The 17160-nt window shown below is 38.5% G+C and overlaps 1 protein-coding gene across 2 annotated transcripts in view; it reads left to right on the forward strand.

Annotated features, from left to right (window-relative positions):
- LOC124622118 (neuroendocrine convertase 1-like) overlaps positions 1 to 10697 on the forward strand; it is a 497126-nt gene extending 486429 nt beyond the window's left edge. For both annotated transcript variants that reach the window (XM_047147727.1, XM_047147728.1), the window contains exons 14-15: positions 1119 to 1243; positions 10518 to 10697. In XM_047147727.1, coding sequence (XP_047003683.1) covers positions 1119 to 1243; positions 10518 to 10572 — 180 coding nt within the window. In that variant the 3' untranslated portion in view covers positions 10573 to 10697. The remainder of the gene's footprint in view (positions 1 to 1118; positions 1244 to 10517) is intronic.
- The last annotated feature ends 6463 nt before the right edge of the window (positions 10698 to 17160 follow it).

Here is a 17160-nt window from a genome sequence, read left to right on the forward strand (position 1 = left end):
GGTTGCCTTTCAAAATTTAAGGAGTGCCTGTTTTAAGAGAACATGTTAATAATTCTTTAAAAAACATCATAATAATTTTCTCTGTAGTTTCCTCTCAAATGGGATTTATTATAACGTCTGTATGGGCTTCAGAAGTTACCTGTTATGCTTTATGAGAGCAGACACTGAAATTTTCTCAACTGTCATTGTTGAACACTGAATTACCAGCACAACATCTTGCCTTCTGTTTGTTAAGAGTGCTTCAAACCAGTAGTGAGTAAAGCCATCAGTTACATAAAACGCAAATTTCTCTAACAGAGTAACGTGATATATGCAGCCAGACGGCTTGGAAACATTACAAAAAATACCAGTTGGTGACATTATATTTACAATGTTTGGTGAGTGAGTATATAAATATCATTCTCAGTTCTGGCACAAAAACTGTAATGTTCTAAGCAAGTTGTTTCTACTTTAATGTGAGACTACTCTTGCGTACATTACTTTATCGAACATTTTAAAACGGCGTTAGTAAGGGAATTGGACGTTAATTATTTAAGCTTTCTTATCACCTTTCTTGTAATTAGATTTAACGACTGCCAATTTAAATCGCTATGTGAAATTTCCATATGCCAACATTTCAGTATGTGCGTCAGGAAGGACATCAGTTATTAAGTTAGAACAACGCTTCAAAATTATATTTGAAATTCTATCAACACCATGTGCGCATCCATTTTATGGAGTTTTTATAATTCTTTTATCTTCAGTAAGTTTTCTGTTACTGTACAAATATAATTCCATACCAGTTTGCGAGTATGAGTCTGGAAGTGCAGAGGAAAGTGTGACTTTTACCTATGTTATCAATTGTGAGCGTCGTGATGCAACGATAAGTTTCATACACAAACGCATTGCGCACTGGATGTATTTTGCTCGGTACAGCAGAGCCACAGAGGTACCTCATGTAACTTCGCGCCACCTTGTTCCAAAACGTCTGCCCACTATTTGCTTAAACTTGAAACGTGACTAACTTTTAGTCTGGTGTTTTTTTTTATATTTTTACTTTTTATTTTTTTTTAAATCAGCAGCCAACGCTACTCAAAATTTTCTTTTCGCTAACCCTGCACACGACACTTTTCTTGCAGATGGCGTTCATCGAGCCTGTGGAAAAGCGACTGCCGCTAGACCTTTTGCAAGAGACAGATGCTGCGTTGGACTGGGCCGATATCGTCGGCGTACCACTGGCTCTAAGGAGCCAGCCTGATTTCAGGTACAGGTCGCAGTGCCCCATTTTGTCCAGATGATGTTAATAATAACCTATAGAACATATCAGTTGATACGACAGTGTGGTGTTAATAAAATCTTGTAAATAGTACTGGTGGTAGCATTAAGAGTGAAATGGGAATTCCGCTGTTAACTGCAGAGGAGAGAGCGGATAGGTGGAAGAAGTACCCTCTACGAGGGGGAGAACTTTTCCGATGACGCGATGGAAGAAGAAACAGAGGTCGACATGGAAGACATAGGTGATCCACTACTAGAATCAGAATTTAAAAGAGCTTTGAAGGACTTGAAGATCAAATAGGGCAGAAGAAATGGATAACATTCCAACGGCATTTCTAGATTCACTGGGGGAAGTGTCAACAGAACGACTATTCACTTTGGTTTGTAGAGTGTATGACACGCCCGATGTACCGTCAGACTTTCGGATAAAAACAGTCCTCAGAATTCCGAAGATAGCAACAGCCGACAAGTGCGAGAATTACCACACAATCAGCTTAACAGGTTACGCATCCAAACTGCTGACAACAATAACATGCATAAGAATGGAAAAGAAAACAGAGGATATGTTAGACGATGATCAATTTGGTTTTAGGAAAGGTGAAGGCACTAGAAAGGCAGTTCTGACGTCGTGGTTTATAATGAAAGAAAGACTGAAGAAGATAGGATTGGCGACCTGGAAAAAGCGTTCGACAGTATCAGGTAGTAAAAGTTATTCGAAATTCTTAGGAAAATAGAATTCACCTATAGAGAAAGCTGGGTAACGTAAAATATGTACAAGAAGCAAGAGGAAAAAAGAGGACTGGAAGTCCAACAATAAAGTGCTCGGATTTAAGAGGGTGTGAGACAGGGACGTAGTCTTTCGACCATACTGTTCAATCTTTAAGTCGAGGAAGCAATAACAGATACAAAAGAAAGATTCGAGAGTGGCATTAAAATTCAAAGCGAAAAGATGTCAATGCTGAGATTCACTGATGGCATTGCTATTTTCAGTGAAAGTGAAGAAGGATTACAGTATTGTTGAATGGAATGAACAATCCAATGAGTACACCATATGGATTGAAGGTAGACGGAAGAAGGACGAAATTAATGAGAATTAGCAGAAATGAAAACAGCGAGAATCTTAGCATCAGAACTGGGAAGCAAAATACCCATGATGAGGTGAGCAACGTGGACATAAAAAGCAGATCAGCACTGGCAAAGAGGACCCAAAATGAAACACAGGACTTCATTTGAGGAAGAAATTTCTTAGAAAGTGAGTTTGGAGCACAGCAGTTTATGGTAGTGAGTAATGACTTGTGAGGAAACTTGAACGGAAGAGAATAGAAGCATTTGAGATGCTGTGCTACAGAAGAATGTTGATAATTTGGTGGACTGATAAGGTAAGGAATGATGAGGTTCTCCGCAGAATCGTCGAGCAAACAAATATGTGGAAGATACTGCAAGAAGAAGGTACAGGAAGACAGGACATCAGGACATCTGGCTCTAGCTTCTATGGTACTAAAGAGAACTGTAGAGGGTAAAAACTGTAGAAGAAGACAGAGACTGGAACACACTCAAGAGCTGTTTGTCTACGTAGGTTGCAATTGCTACTCTGAGATGAAAAGGTTGGCACAGAAGAGTAATTCGTGGTGCGCCACATCAACCAGTCGTAAGACTAGTGACTAAAAAAATCGTTGAAATAGGAGCAGCAACTACAAATACAAATGAAGAGTTTGTAGAACTGCGTAGTGAATGTTCAACAAATGTTTTAGTGGAGCGAAAACAAGACTCTCTAGAAATTACATACGTTTTACGAATTTTCATACCCTAACAAGGAGTGGGAAAAGTCAAATAGGGTATTAAATTAACCAGCATTAGGTCTTATTTTACAAAAACAGATTTAATTGGTTGAAAGCAATCAGGGAACTTAAGAGCTATTTTAGTAGCCATTTAAGGGAAAATTGTTTTCCAAATTTTCGTAGCCAAATGAAGAGTGGGAAAAGGGACAAAGGGGGGTATCCTATCCACCAGTATGAGGTGTAACTTTACAAATGAAGATTTAATTGCTTGAAAACTGTCAGCATAATTAAGAAGAACTTAGTTAAAGATTTGAGGGAAATCTGAAATCTACTGCTATCTATGGATAAGAAATGTCAAAACGTCCGTCTCTTCAGGGCTTAGCTATGTTGAACATAAAAAGCTAAATTGGTGTAGGAATTGGGAAGTCCTTTCTTCATGTTCAAAAAATAATGTAATTATCAAATTGTAGCTAAAATCGAAACCTCTTCACTTTTTCTTGTTCTATATACATAGATACATACATACATGCTTGTAACATAGATCATGAATTCCACATTTCGTAGTGATGTGGAATGTGTCACTTTAACATAGCTTTTACTTACGCAAAATAATTAATTAATAAATTTTTTACATATTTAAGAATTCATTTATTGAGTGGAAGGAAATGTCATTCAGAAATTCTTTTGATTTGGTTTTAAATGTTGGTTGGCTATCTGTCAGACTTTTAATACTAATCGGCAAATGACCAAAGATTTTTGTGACAGCATAATTCAACAATTTCTGTGAATATCATTCTTTCTTCTAATGTTGAAGCTATGCACTTCGCTGTTATTTCTGAATTGGGTTGGGTTATTAATGATAAATTTCATTAGTGAATATATGTATTGTGAAGGTACTGTGAACACCCCGAGTTCCTTAAACAAATGTCTGAAGGTGATCTTCGGTGGGCTCCAGCTATTATACTGGTTACACGCCTTTGTGCAATGTATAATTTCTCTCTTAATGACAAATTGCACCCAAATGATGGTGCCATGTGAAAGCAGTGAATGAGAATAGGCATAGTAGGCTAATTTACTGATATGTTTATCACCAAAGTCTCCAATAACCGTAATAGCATAAGTAGCTGAACCTAACCATTTCAGTAAGTCAGCTATGTGTTTCTTTCAATTCAATTTCTCATCAATGCACAAATCCAGAAATTTTGAGTATTCTTCCTTAGCAACAGAATTCCATTCATAGTCTATATTTATCAATGGTGTTATGCCATTTACTGTACAGAACTGTATAAACTGTGTTATCTCAAAATTTAGTGATAGTCCATTTGCAGATAACTACTTAATAATTTTCTGAAAGACATTTCCAATTTCCTCAGCTGATTCTTGCTTCTTGGGTGTGATTACTATACTTGTATCATCAGCAAAAAGAACTAACTTTCATGAATATAGAGAGGCAAGTCGTTAATGTATATTAAGAACAGTAAAGGACCCAACACTGAACCCTGTTGGACACCATTCTTGATAGCTCCCCAGTTAGAGGACTCTGCTGTTTTTTTGCAAACTATCTGTACTGTTAATTTCAACCTTTTGCATTCTTCTGGTTAACTATGAATTAAACCATTTGTGCACTGTCCCACTCATAGCACAATACTTAAGCTTATCCAGAAGAATTTCATGTTTCCCACAATCAAAAGCCCTTGAGATATCACAAAATATCCCAATGGGTGCCGTTCGGTTATTCAATGCATTTAATACTTGATCAGTGAAAGCACATATAGCATTTTCTGTTGAAAAGCCTTTCTGAAAAGGAGATTGACATTTTGTTAGTACTTCATTTTTACAAATATGTGATGCTACTCTTGAATACATTACTTTTTCAAGAATTTCGGATAAATCTGAGAGAAGTGACATATATTCTCAGTCAAGATTTAATTATACTATATTTCATTCTTTCTTAATAGTATTTGAAAATAAAGAGGAATTTCGACAAAGTGACCAATTTTTGAAAAGCGACCAAATGTATTGTGAAGAGAATTGTCTGAAAGTGAGAATTAAAATAGATTAAGAAAAACGTTTGACGCGCCTCATTCGCTGTACGTGATTTCGAGCGACTATCAAAGGCGAGTCAAATGTTTCTCTATATTATTTCTGACTTTTAGACAGATCACTTCACTAAACATTTAAGCTCTTTTTAAAAATTCCTTTTTATTTTTAGAGCTGTGATTTAACGATACTATGCGTGGATGATAAATGAGTGCCAGTATTTCTAGATTGGTATCATTATTAACGCATGTTTGTGTTATCATCGCATGCAACCATCGATTATGTGATACTAAAAAGATAATGACACAGATTCATTGGTTAGTTTTGACTGCATTTGGCAAACACTAAAGCAAATTGTGTTACGTCGTTTTGGCTGAGGTAATCATTTAGTGATACAGGTTTTGCATTTGGATAGGAACAGATCTGGCGAGAAAGGTTTAAAAATGAAGTTGGCGTATGGTGATCCACCGCTATCAGTGACAGCAGATATTTACTGTGTCAATCAATTTGAAGGTGCCCAAACACCTGCTTATGATGGCCATCGTCTAGGACGCACGGATGATGTAGTAACCTAGAAAATCAATACAGAAGTGTCCAACTTCGCTCTTATCGTCAAGCGAATCTGCAGGAAGTTGTACTGTCCATGGAGATGTAGACAGGTACTTCAATTTATGTTATTCTCGATAAAATGGCATTTTGTAAATGTCCATGTACACAAGACTGGGAATTGTAATTGAGGATGTGTTAGATGACGACCAGTTTGACTTTAGGAAAGGTAAAGGGATCATAAATGATGTTCTGACGTTGCGCATGATAATGGAAGCAAGACTAAAGAAAAACCAAGATACTTTCATAGGATCTGTCGACCTTGAAAATGCGTTCGGTGATGTGAAATGGTGCAAGATGGGAGAAATTCTGAGGAAGATAGGGATAAACTCTATGGAAACACAGGTAATATACTACAATATGTACAAGAGGGAAGAATAAGACTGCAAAACCAAGAACTACGTGCTACGATTAAAAAACTGTAAGACAGGCATTTAGCCCTTCAACCGCACTCCTCATTCTCTACAAAAGGGGGTCAATGTCGGAAATAAAACAAAGGTAAAAGAGTGGGAGTAAAATGCAGTATGAAAAGATGTCAATCAAACGATTTACTGATGACGTTGCTATCTTCGGTGAAGGTGAAGAAGACTTACAGAATATGTTGAATGGGATGAGTAGTCTAATTAGTACAGAATATGGACTGGGAGTAAGCGACAATTTGTTTGGAATGCGAAAAATGCTATATGCGTAGACCGCTAGAGAATGGAAAAACGATCGCCTGAAAACTAAATCACTTCAGCAAGAAAGGAAAGTGCTGTTTGACTATGTCGTGCATCAGATTGGCTTTACCTGGCTCCCTGCGATTTCTTCTTTCTCGGAAAAATGACGAAATGACTCTCAGGTAAAACACTTCAGCTTGTATTAGGTCATAAATTAGACAAGAACGTATTTTATAAATTCTGATGCTTCTTATTTTTTGGAACGACTGAAAAACTTAGACTTGGAGAAAAGTATAAATCATTGAAAGAGGGCTTCGCTGGAAAGATGTGACAATTATTTTTGAAAAAACAAATCGTCCTTATTCTTACTGAAGCTTCCTTGTAAGAATAAAGTGAACAACATAGTCGTAACTGATTGTGCTTTTTGCTACCCATGGAAGACAGTATATGTCCGAATAAGCGAAATAATGACAACTTCAAGATTCCATCATGAACAGGTTAAAAGCGCGTAATCGCACAAGACAGGATGACTATGATTAGTAGGCTTAGACAATTTTTTGTTTGTGTTAGCTTCAGGATGTAGGCATGATAAAGTAACCATTACATTAATAAAACACGGGTGTTTAATGTATAACAACGTGATTGCAATTATCAGCCATTCAGCATTCAATGTTGGACAAGATACTACTTCAGCCTTCATCAGTCATTACGGTCTGGAGTTATAAGCATACTGATTCTGCTCCTTTTCTAGCGTTTTACACCCACGATCCATAAAGGTGATGTCTTCTTCTTGTCTTATCTTACGCAGCTTTATTACACAATTTCGATGGTCTACCTACCATCCATTTATCTGCCCCTACCACCTGCCCACCTCAGTTATAATTCCTAGTCGTTATTTAGTCTCCCATTCTAATCTCTCCCCGTTGGCCTTCTTGTTACTGTCTTCCTATTACTCATCTATCACTGAGGATCCATCCAAATATGAGTGGTTTTCGTATTAAATGTTCATGTTTCATAGCTGTAAGTGATGACCACTAACAGAAATTTAATTTTCCCTCTTCGACAAATTGGACATTCAGGTACGAAAAATTTGTTTATATTACCTAAAGCCTACAGTCAATGTTTACGTTTTTGCTATTTCTTTTTCTGCCCATTCATTCGTTGTCTTCCTTTGATACAGAAATTCATCAACTTATCTATGAATTCATAGTCGTTTTGTACAAATTTCTCTACTTCCTCAATATGACCAATGTGCACTGTCGAATATAATTTTTTTTCAATGTTATCTTCATGTTCACGAGAGGAAAAAAGTAGAATTACGTTCGCAAAGTGAAAGCTGTTCAGATATCAATAATTAACGTTGTTTTTCCATTTTAAGTTTCCTAAAACTTCCTCTAGAACTATTGAGATTCCTTTTGGTGGTGAGAATACTCCCCATGAGGTTTATCTATGAACTATGCATTATCTGCTGTCCTGATGATACCTAATGATTACTCTAGAATCGATGTACGCAGTCTTCAGAATATTAAAATAAGTTAAATCACTGCCATGTTTATCAATGCTTTCAAGTACAGATTTTTGTTGAAATTATGTCAAAAGCTGAATCATAATTGAAAAATTCCAGACAAAGAGAAAATTGATACTTATTGCTTTATCGTGTAATTTTTTTACAGATTGTAAATGCCCATTCTGCTACATCCATTTCATGTTATTCGGCTTCAATGGAAACCTTTTGTCTGTGTAGTTGATGTTAATATTATTGACTATGACAGGATAGTGATAGGTATATAGCTATTTGATTTTCCTTCCATCTGTTGAAGTAGCACAGTTTTAGTATTCTTCCAGTTTTGCTTCCAGAGACTATCTGTACACAATTTTCAGTTTCATTTTGAGATATTTCACTGTAGGTATTAATTATTTCTGTTGGGAAATCGACATATTCAGATATCTAGAGTCGCTCCTTAGACGGCAGTGCTTCCAGAATGTCATTAGTTCTGGTACGAATTATCATTGTTTCAGATGTATTTCAGGAACTTCACCTATATTGAAAGGAATCTTTGAACTCTTTTAGTGTCTTGCCTGAACTGTTAGTTTCTTTCTTAGTGATAGCAGAAGCACATTTCCTTATCACATATTATGATTCAATCACTGCCAAAGGAAGAGTCTCGACCACAAAATCCAGTTTCTAATCAATGCAGTTTTTAGTATACTTGTTGGTATACTAATATCCTCATACTGATAAAGTGAGATATGGGTACAATGATACAATTAAAAATTAATTTTTCTTTCTTCTAATGGAGACCTCTTGTTTTTGTGGAAGGAATACATATTCAATAAAGGGAAGATGTTGACTATAATACATGTGTGAAAATTAAAAATAATAATAATATTATTATTATAATTTTTATTCATCTTTTCATCATCGTGAATTGCGACTTAAATAGGTAAATTCCAAACAGACAAAACTTCGCAGAAAGTAGATCATATTTTATGTAAACAAGTTTGTTTCTTAATTATGTACATAGCAGTGAAATATGATGTTTTAACTCTTGCACATACATTCTCACTTTTGTTACCACTCCACTTACATCACTTCATGTACTCATCTTTTACAGTCATTATTGCTCATCACACAAACTCACTTCAAAATATTTTGGGGTACCCAAAACACTGAAACAATCAAAAACAAGGAAGCTGCAGCAAAAATAATCTTAATTTGAATGAAAACTCAGAAGTGTCACAATATTCTTGTATAAAGAGCCAGTCACAGACCATTGTGAAGAGTTTATATATTCATAAATACTTTTGGAAATCTTAGGTATTAATAACTTTTCATCTCTTTCTTAAATAAACTTGGAGTTGTTTGTTTTATTTTTAATTTGTGCATTGTATCACAGATTACATTAGGTTAAACAGCATGCTTTTTTAATATATAGGTCTGATGTGTACCTCTATATTAAAATCATTTCTGCTTCTATTACACAGACTACAACTATAGATAACATCACAACTGCCATTATATGCAATGATACGATTAGAAATTAATTTTTCTTTCTTCTAGTGGAGACAAATTGTCACAAATATAAATCTGTGTAGAAAATACAATGTTTGTGAAAGAAATAGAATTCATGTAACACACTAATATACTATGTTGAATATTTCTTTCATAATGTGAGTCTTTTGTGGTGAGATACTATATTTTAATGGCATTATTGTAAATAATGGTTGGTTCTGGGCACTATGCGATTTAACTTCTGAGGTCATCAGTCGCCTAGAACTTTGAACTAATTAAACCTAACTAACCTAAGGACATCACACACATTCATGCCCAAGGCAGAATTCGAACCTGCGACCGGAGTGGTCGCTCGGATCCAGACTGTAGCGCCTAGAACTGCACAGCCACTCCAACCGGCTTATTGTTAATAATTATCCATTGACTGATATTGTTAGAGCTACAACACTATAAATGAAAATAACCTTCATTACTTCACTTAAAAAGTCGATTATGGTTATACCAATTCTGTAGGTAGCAGAGAATCTGGAAATTAGCAAAGCTGACTAAAAAACTAAGAATATACCTTGTAGATAACATTTTCGATTCCATTGATGAATGTGTATTTCAAAGTTTCTAGTATGTAGTATGAGAAAATGAGAATTGCTTTCTGTTACTAAGCTAAATTAATTTCAAATATTCTGTAGTCTATGACTATTATGAACTGTTGTTTAATAATGTATATTCTACCTTCTCACTCATTTCACATGATTCTGACATGTAGTGATTTACTTTCAACATAAAATTTGTGGAGTTTTAACACTTAAATTACTAACAGTTTTCTGCTCATATCATTGTGCCAAACTGTCATTGAGCGATGTATGAATATTTTGACTTTGACACATAGCGAAGTATAGTTTCCTTGCACTTCAGTAATAAATGAGTTCACCTGTAAAACAAGTAGTTCCAGTGAGGAAAAAGGACGTTCACATATTAGTGAAATTTATATCAGTTTATTATACTCTCTTATTTTACAAGAATAAAAAGAACATGTGATTCCAGTATTTAAACTTGGCGACATGGTGTTATATAAAAAATTAAGAACACAAGATGTTATTGTATAATCTGCTTTTGATTCAATTTAACGAACTTCAGGTAAAACTAGTTTCTTGTGTCCTCTCTGTGCAGGGAAATGCTGTTGAGGCTGTGGCTCAGTCGCATCAAGGACCAGGAGACAGCGTAACATATTGAAGACTGCCCCACACTGGAAGAGTAGACTGTACAGTACAATAAGACAAATTTTTTGCCAGTTGGTTGTATTATTGAAAACATGAAATAAACAGTAGGTAATAAAGTGCTATTTTAATACTCTGACTTGTTATTTGGTAATAACTGATAATATGAGTAAATATTTTCAGCTAACTTAGGTGTTATATAACAGAAACATCCAACAGCTGAGAAGAGCAATTTAGGAAATGTCTTTCGACATTTTATTGGCAGGTAACATTGGCTCTTACGTTAGTTATAAACATGTTACATGAAAAGCATGATAACAATATAATTATGGTGAAGATCATAGATCGCAGAGATCTGTATAAAATCGTTAAAGCTTATCCTCGTTTGAAACCTCATTCTCTTGGAAACGTGTACTGTCCACAAACAGTTCAGCTGAACTGAGTAGAAGATATGTACAATTAAATTATGGAAGTCACTGGAGAGTGATTTGTTACATATCTGTGACCAAGATTGAATCTGCATGTAATGGTATTTTTGTGGTTTCGTATGTAATTAGCTTTTATATGTGCAGCCAAGTTTATGTAATTAATTGATGAGTATAAACCCATGTGGAATATTTTAGGTGAGACATGTCGTCTCCATTATATGCAAGTAAGTCTACAAGATAAATGACGAAGGTAAAGAAGTTAGAAAAATCAGGTTGCTCATCAAGAGTGATAGGAAGCCAATTGCAGAGTGACTGAGTAGTCAACACCAAATATTCAGAACGAGGATGTGGAACGCAAGTGGATGTCAAACCTGTAGTTATGGTTAAAGGGATGTAAGGTGAAAGGTTAGGGTCCAAGCGCCACCATGCATGGTTTCCTGTTAGTACTTTGTTGGCATAAATACCTCTGAAACAGCTAGGCCACTGGCAATCACAACTTCAGTTAATTACAACACAGACTGAGTAAGATATCGATCTTAATAATAGGTCAATAATAACAGGTAGGCCTTGACTAATAAGCATTCCAGATTACCCAAATTATAGGACAGATCTTAATTTAATTAAAGGGGAACAGACCGGCCTTCAATAACAACAGCTTCATAAGTCAAATTGTCAAATAGAAAACAGACAGGTCTTCAGTAATAACTACTTCAGTTAAGCAAAATTACCAAATAGAGAACTGGCAGGCCACCAACGATAATAGCTTCAGTTAAATGAAATTACGAAGAATTTGAACTGCATCCTCACAAGGAGTGCACCATCTACATCTACATGATTACTCTGCTGTTCACAGTAAAGTGCCTGGCAGAGGGTTCCATGAACCACCTTCAAGCTGTCTGTTTACCGCTCCACTCTTGAAACGCGCTCGGGAGAAACGAGCCCTTAAATTTTTCTGTGCGAGCCCTGGTTTCTCTTATTTTATCGTGATGATCATTGCTCCCTCCGCACGTGGGTGCCAACAGAATGTTTTCGCAATCAGAGGAGAAAAATGGTAATTTAAATATCATGAGAAGATTCCGTTGTAACGAAAAACGCCTTTGTTTTAATTATTACCACTCTAATTCACGTGTCATATCTGTGGCACTATCTCCTCTATTTCGCGATAGTGCAAAACGAGACGCCCTTCTTTGAACTTTTTCGATGTCATCCGTCAGTCCCACCTGATGCAGAGCCCACACCTCACAGCAATACTCCAGAATAGGGCAGACAAGCGTGGTGTAAGCAGTCTCTTTAGTAGACCTGTTCCACCTCCTAAGTGTTCTGCTAATGAATCCCAGTCTTTGGTTTGCTCTACCCACAACATTATCTATGTGAGAGTTCCAATTTAGGTTATTTGTAATTGCAATCCCTTATTGTATGATCATATGATAGCGGAACAAACAATGGTAGCAGTTACTTCTGTAAAATATCTGGGAATATGCTTAGGGAACGATTTGAAGTGGAATGACCATGTAAAATTAATTGTTGGTAAGGCGGGTGACATGTTGAGATTCATTGGGAGAGTCCCTAGAAAATGTAGTCCATCAACAAAGAAGGTGGCTTACAAAACACTCGTTCGACCTATCATTGTGGGATCCGTAACTGGTCAGTTTGACAGAGGAGATACAGAAGACCCAAAAAAGAGCGGCGCGTTTCGTCACAGGGTTATTTGGTAAGCGTGATAGCGTTACGGAGATGTTTAGCAAACTCAAATGACAGACTCTGCAAGAGAGGCGCTCTGCATCGCGGTGTAGATTGCTCACCAGGTTTCGAGAGGGTGCGTTTCTGGATGAGGTATCGAATATATTGCTTCCCCCTACTTATACCTCCCGAGGAGATCATGAATGTAAAATTAGAGAGATTTGAGCGCGCACGGAGGCTTTCTGGCAGTCGTTCTTCCCTCGAACCATACGCGACTGGAACAGGAAAGGGAGGTAATGACAGTGGCACGTAAAGTGCCCTCCGCCACACACCGGTGGGTGGCTTGCGGAATATAAATGTAGATGTAGATGTATTTAGTTGAATTTAAAGAGTTAAGATTTGTGAGACTTACCGCGTAATCGAAATTTAGCGGGTTTCCTTTAGTACTCATGTGAATAAATTCACACTTTTCTTTAGTCAGGGTCAGTTGCAACGTTTCGCATCATACAGATATCTAAATCATTTCGCAATTCGTTTTGGTCATCTGATGACTTCACCAGACGGTAAATGCCAGCATCATTTGCAAAAAATCTAAGAGGGTTACTCAGATTGTCTCCTATGTCGGTAATATAAATCAGGAACGACAGAGGGCCTATAACACTTCCTTGCGGAACGCCGGGTATTACTTCCGTTTTACTCGATGACTTTCCGTCTATTACTACGAACTGTGACCTTTCTGACAGGAAATCACGAAACCAGTCGCAGAACTGATATATTCCATAGGCACGCAATTTGGTTAGATGACGTTCGTGAGGAACGGTGTCGAAAGCTTTCTGGAAATATAAAAATATGGAATCAATATGACATTTCCTGTCGATAGCACTCATTACTTCATGAGTATAAAGACCTAGTTGTGTTTCACAAGAACGATATTTTCTGATTCCTTGCTGACTATGTCCCAAGAAATCGTTTTCTTCGAGGTAATTCATAATGTTAGAACACAGCAAATGTTGCAAAACCCTACTAGAAATCGACGTTAGTGATATGGGCCTGCAATTCAGCGGATTACTCCTACTTCCCTTTTTGCGTATTGGTGTGACGTGAGCAATTTTCCGGTCTTTAGGTACGGAACTTTCAGTGAGCGAGCGGTTGTATATAACTGCTAAATATGGAGCTATTGTATCAGCATACTCTGAAAGGAATGTGATTGGTATACAATCTGGACCGATGCTTTATTAAGTGATTTAAGCTGCTTTGCTACACTGAAGATATCTACTTCTATGTTCCTCATCTTGGCGGTTGTTCGTCATTGGAATTGAGGAATATTTACTTCGTCTTCTTTGGTGAAGGGGTTTTGGAAAGCCGTGTTTAATAACTCTGCTTTAGTGGCACAGTCATCTGTGACTTCACCATTGTTATTGCGCAATGAAGGTATTGACTGCGTCTTACCACTGGTGTACTTTCGTATGACCAAAATCTCTTTGGGTTTTCTGCCAGATTGCGAGACAGAGATTCGCTGTGGAAATTATAAAAAGTATCTCGCATTGAAGTATGCGCTATATTTCGAACTTCTGCAAAACTTTGCCAATTTTCGGGATTTGGCGTCCTTTAAAATTTGGCATGCCTTTTTCGTTGCTTCTGCGGTAGCGATCTGACCTGTTTTGTGTACCATGGGGGATCAGTACTGTCACGTATTAAATTACGTCGTATATATCTCTCAACTGCCGTAGGTATTATCTCTTTGAAGTCATTCCATGTCTTTTCTACGCTTACATGATCAGACTGGAAGGAGTGGAGAGTGTCTCTTGAAAAGATGTTAAGAGCATTTTTATCAGCTTTTTTAAACAGATGTACTTTGCGTTCCTTTCTGATGGTTGTAGGTGTTACGGTATTCAGCCTAGCAGCAACTGCCTTGTGGTCGCTAATCCCTGTATTCGTCAAGATACTCCCTATTTGTCCAGGACTTTTTGTTGCTAAGAGGTCAAGCTTGCTGTAGCAATCATTTACGTTTCGAGTGGGCTCATGAAGTAATTGTTCAAAATAATTTTCTGAGGAAGCATTTAGTAGAACTTCCGATGACGTTCGATGCATGCCGCCGGGTTTAAACTTATCCAGCATTTCGAGAGTAGATTGAAGTCATCACCGACTATAATTGTATGAGTGGGGTTCCTAATTGAAATGCGACTCAAGTTTTCTTTGAACTGCTCAGCTACTATATAATCTGAGTCGGGGGGGTCGGTAGAACGATCCAATTAATAGTTCAGTCCGATGGTCATATATAACCTCTACCCATACTATTTTGGAGGAACTATCTACTTCAATTTCATTTTCGGCTGAACTTATTTCCAGATTTAGCCAGCTTTCCTTATCTACAACTATTTGAGCTTCAGTGCTTTCTATAAGGGCTTGGAGCTCTGGTTCTTTCCCAGCACAGCTACGACAATTTACAACTACAATACCGATAGTTTCTACAATTACCTTACTGTGCTTTACCTGCCCCCTTTTAGATGGATGCCCTTTCTGTGGTTTCCTGAGACCCTCTAACCTAAAAATCTGCCCAGTCCCTTCCACACACCCTCCGCTACCCGTCTAGCCATTTCCTGTGTGTAGTGGACTCGTGACCTGTTAAGCGGAATCCGGAAACACACTACCTAATGGCGCAAGTCAAGGAATCTGCAGCCTACACGGTCACAGAACCGCCTGAGCCTCTGATTCAGACCCTCCACTCTGTTTTGCACCAAAGGGCCACAGTCGGTTCCGTCGACGGTGCTGCAGATGGTGAGCTCCACCTTAATCTCTCAAGAAACACTAACAGTCTTTACAATTTCCGCTAACCGCCCGAAACCAGAGAGAATCTCCTCTGATCCAAAGCGATAAACCTCCTTGGTACCGACATGAGCCACCACCTGCAGTTGGCTGCACGTTGTACTCTTCATCGCATCCGGAAGCACCCTTTCCACATCCTGAATGACTACCCCCCCTCCCCCCCAGTATGCACACTGAGTGCACACTGGCTTCCTTCCCTCCCCCCTCCCACCCTTGGTTGCCATGTTCCTATGGAGCCCCATTACGCGCCTCACGTGGGAGCTCCCAGCTACCAGTAAACCCACCCTCTGTGAATGCCCAGACCTTGTGGGGCGAGAAGCTTCCTCTGGAACAGAGGGACGACTACATCCTGCTCAGAGACTTCGTCACCCACAGATAACATCCGAAACCCGTTCGTCAAACGAAACGGCAAGGTCCTATGACTGGCTCCTCAAAAAGTCTTTCACTGCCTGCCAGACTTTGAAATTATGTCCCATTCGAAGATGGGTGAGGGATCCTCAGTGCAGGCAGTACCTAGAGTTGTCGCAGCAGTGGACTGATCGGGGGACATGTGGGACGTGCTTAACGTCCCTCCCTTAACCCGCATCCAACACCCTCCATTGATGCCCCTTGGCAACAGTCTCAAGCTGTGTGATGAAAATCAACATAGCCTGGAGCTGTGAGTGGAGGGTCAACAACTCAGCTCGCATCTGTGCACAGGAATCACAGTTCCTACCCATTACTGAAGTCGCGAATGGTGTACTCGTCTTGCCCGCATCTCGTGGTCGTGCGATAGCGTTCTCGCTTCCCACGCCCGGGTTCCCGGGTTCGATTCCCGGCGGGGTCAGGGATTTTCTCTGCCTCGTGATGGCTGGATGTTGTGTGCTGTCCTTAGGTTAGTTAGGTTTAAGTAGTTCTAAGTTCTAGGGGACTGATGACCATAGATGATAAGTCCCATAGTGCTCAGAGCCATTTGAACCATTTTTTATACTCGTCTTATTAGCAGCAGGAACTCGCGATACACTATCACTCATCGTCTAACTGACACTGAGCTGTTTAGTGTTCTATACGGGGTGTTACAAAAAAGTACCGCCAAACTTTCAGGAAACATTCCTCACAACCAAAGAAAGAAAATGTGTTATGTGGACATGTGTCCAGAAACGCTTACTTTCCATGTTAGAGCTCATTTTATTACTTCTCTTCAAATCACATTAATCATGGAAACAAACAGCAACAGAACGTACCAGCGTGACTTCAAACACTTTGTTACAGGAAATGTTCAAAATGTCCTCCGTCAGCGAGGATACATGAATCCACCCTCCATCGCATGGAATCCCTGATGCGCTGATGCAGCCCTGGAGAATGGCGTATTGTATCACAGCCGTCCACAATACGAGCACGAAGAGTCTCTACATTTGGTGCCGGGGTTGCATAAACAAGAGCCTTCAAATGTCCCCATAAATGAAAGAGGGTTGAGGTCAGGAGAGCGTGGAGGCCATGGAATTGGTCCGCCTCTACCAATCCATCGGTCACCGAATCTTGTTGAGAAGCGTACGAACACTTCGACTGAAATGTGCAGGAGCTCCATCGTGCATGAACCACATGTTGTGTCGTACTCGTAAAGGCACATGTTGTAGCAGCACAAGTAGAGTATCCCGTATGAAATCATGATAACGTGCTCCA

This window comes from Schistocerca americana, chromosome 7, assembly GCF_021461395.2.
Source record: "Schistocerca americana isolate TAMUIC-IGC-003095 chromosome 7, iqSchAmer2.1, whole genome shotgun sequence".
Lineage (NCBI taxonomy): Eukaryota > Metazoa > Arthropoda > Insecta > Orthoptera > Acrididae > Schistocerca > Schistocerca americana.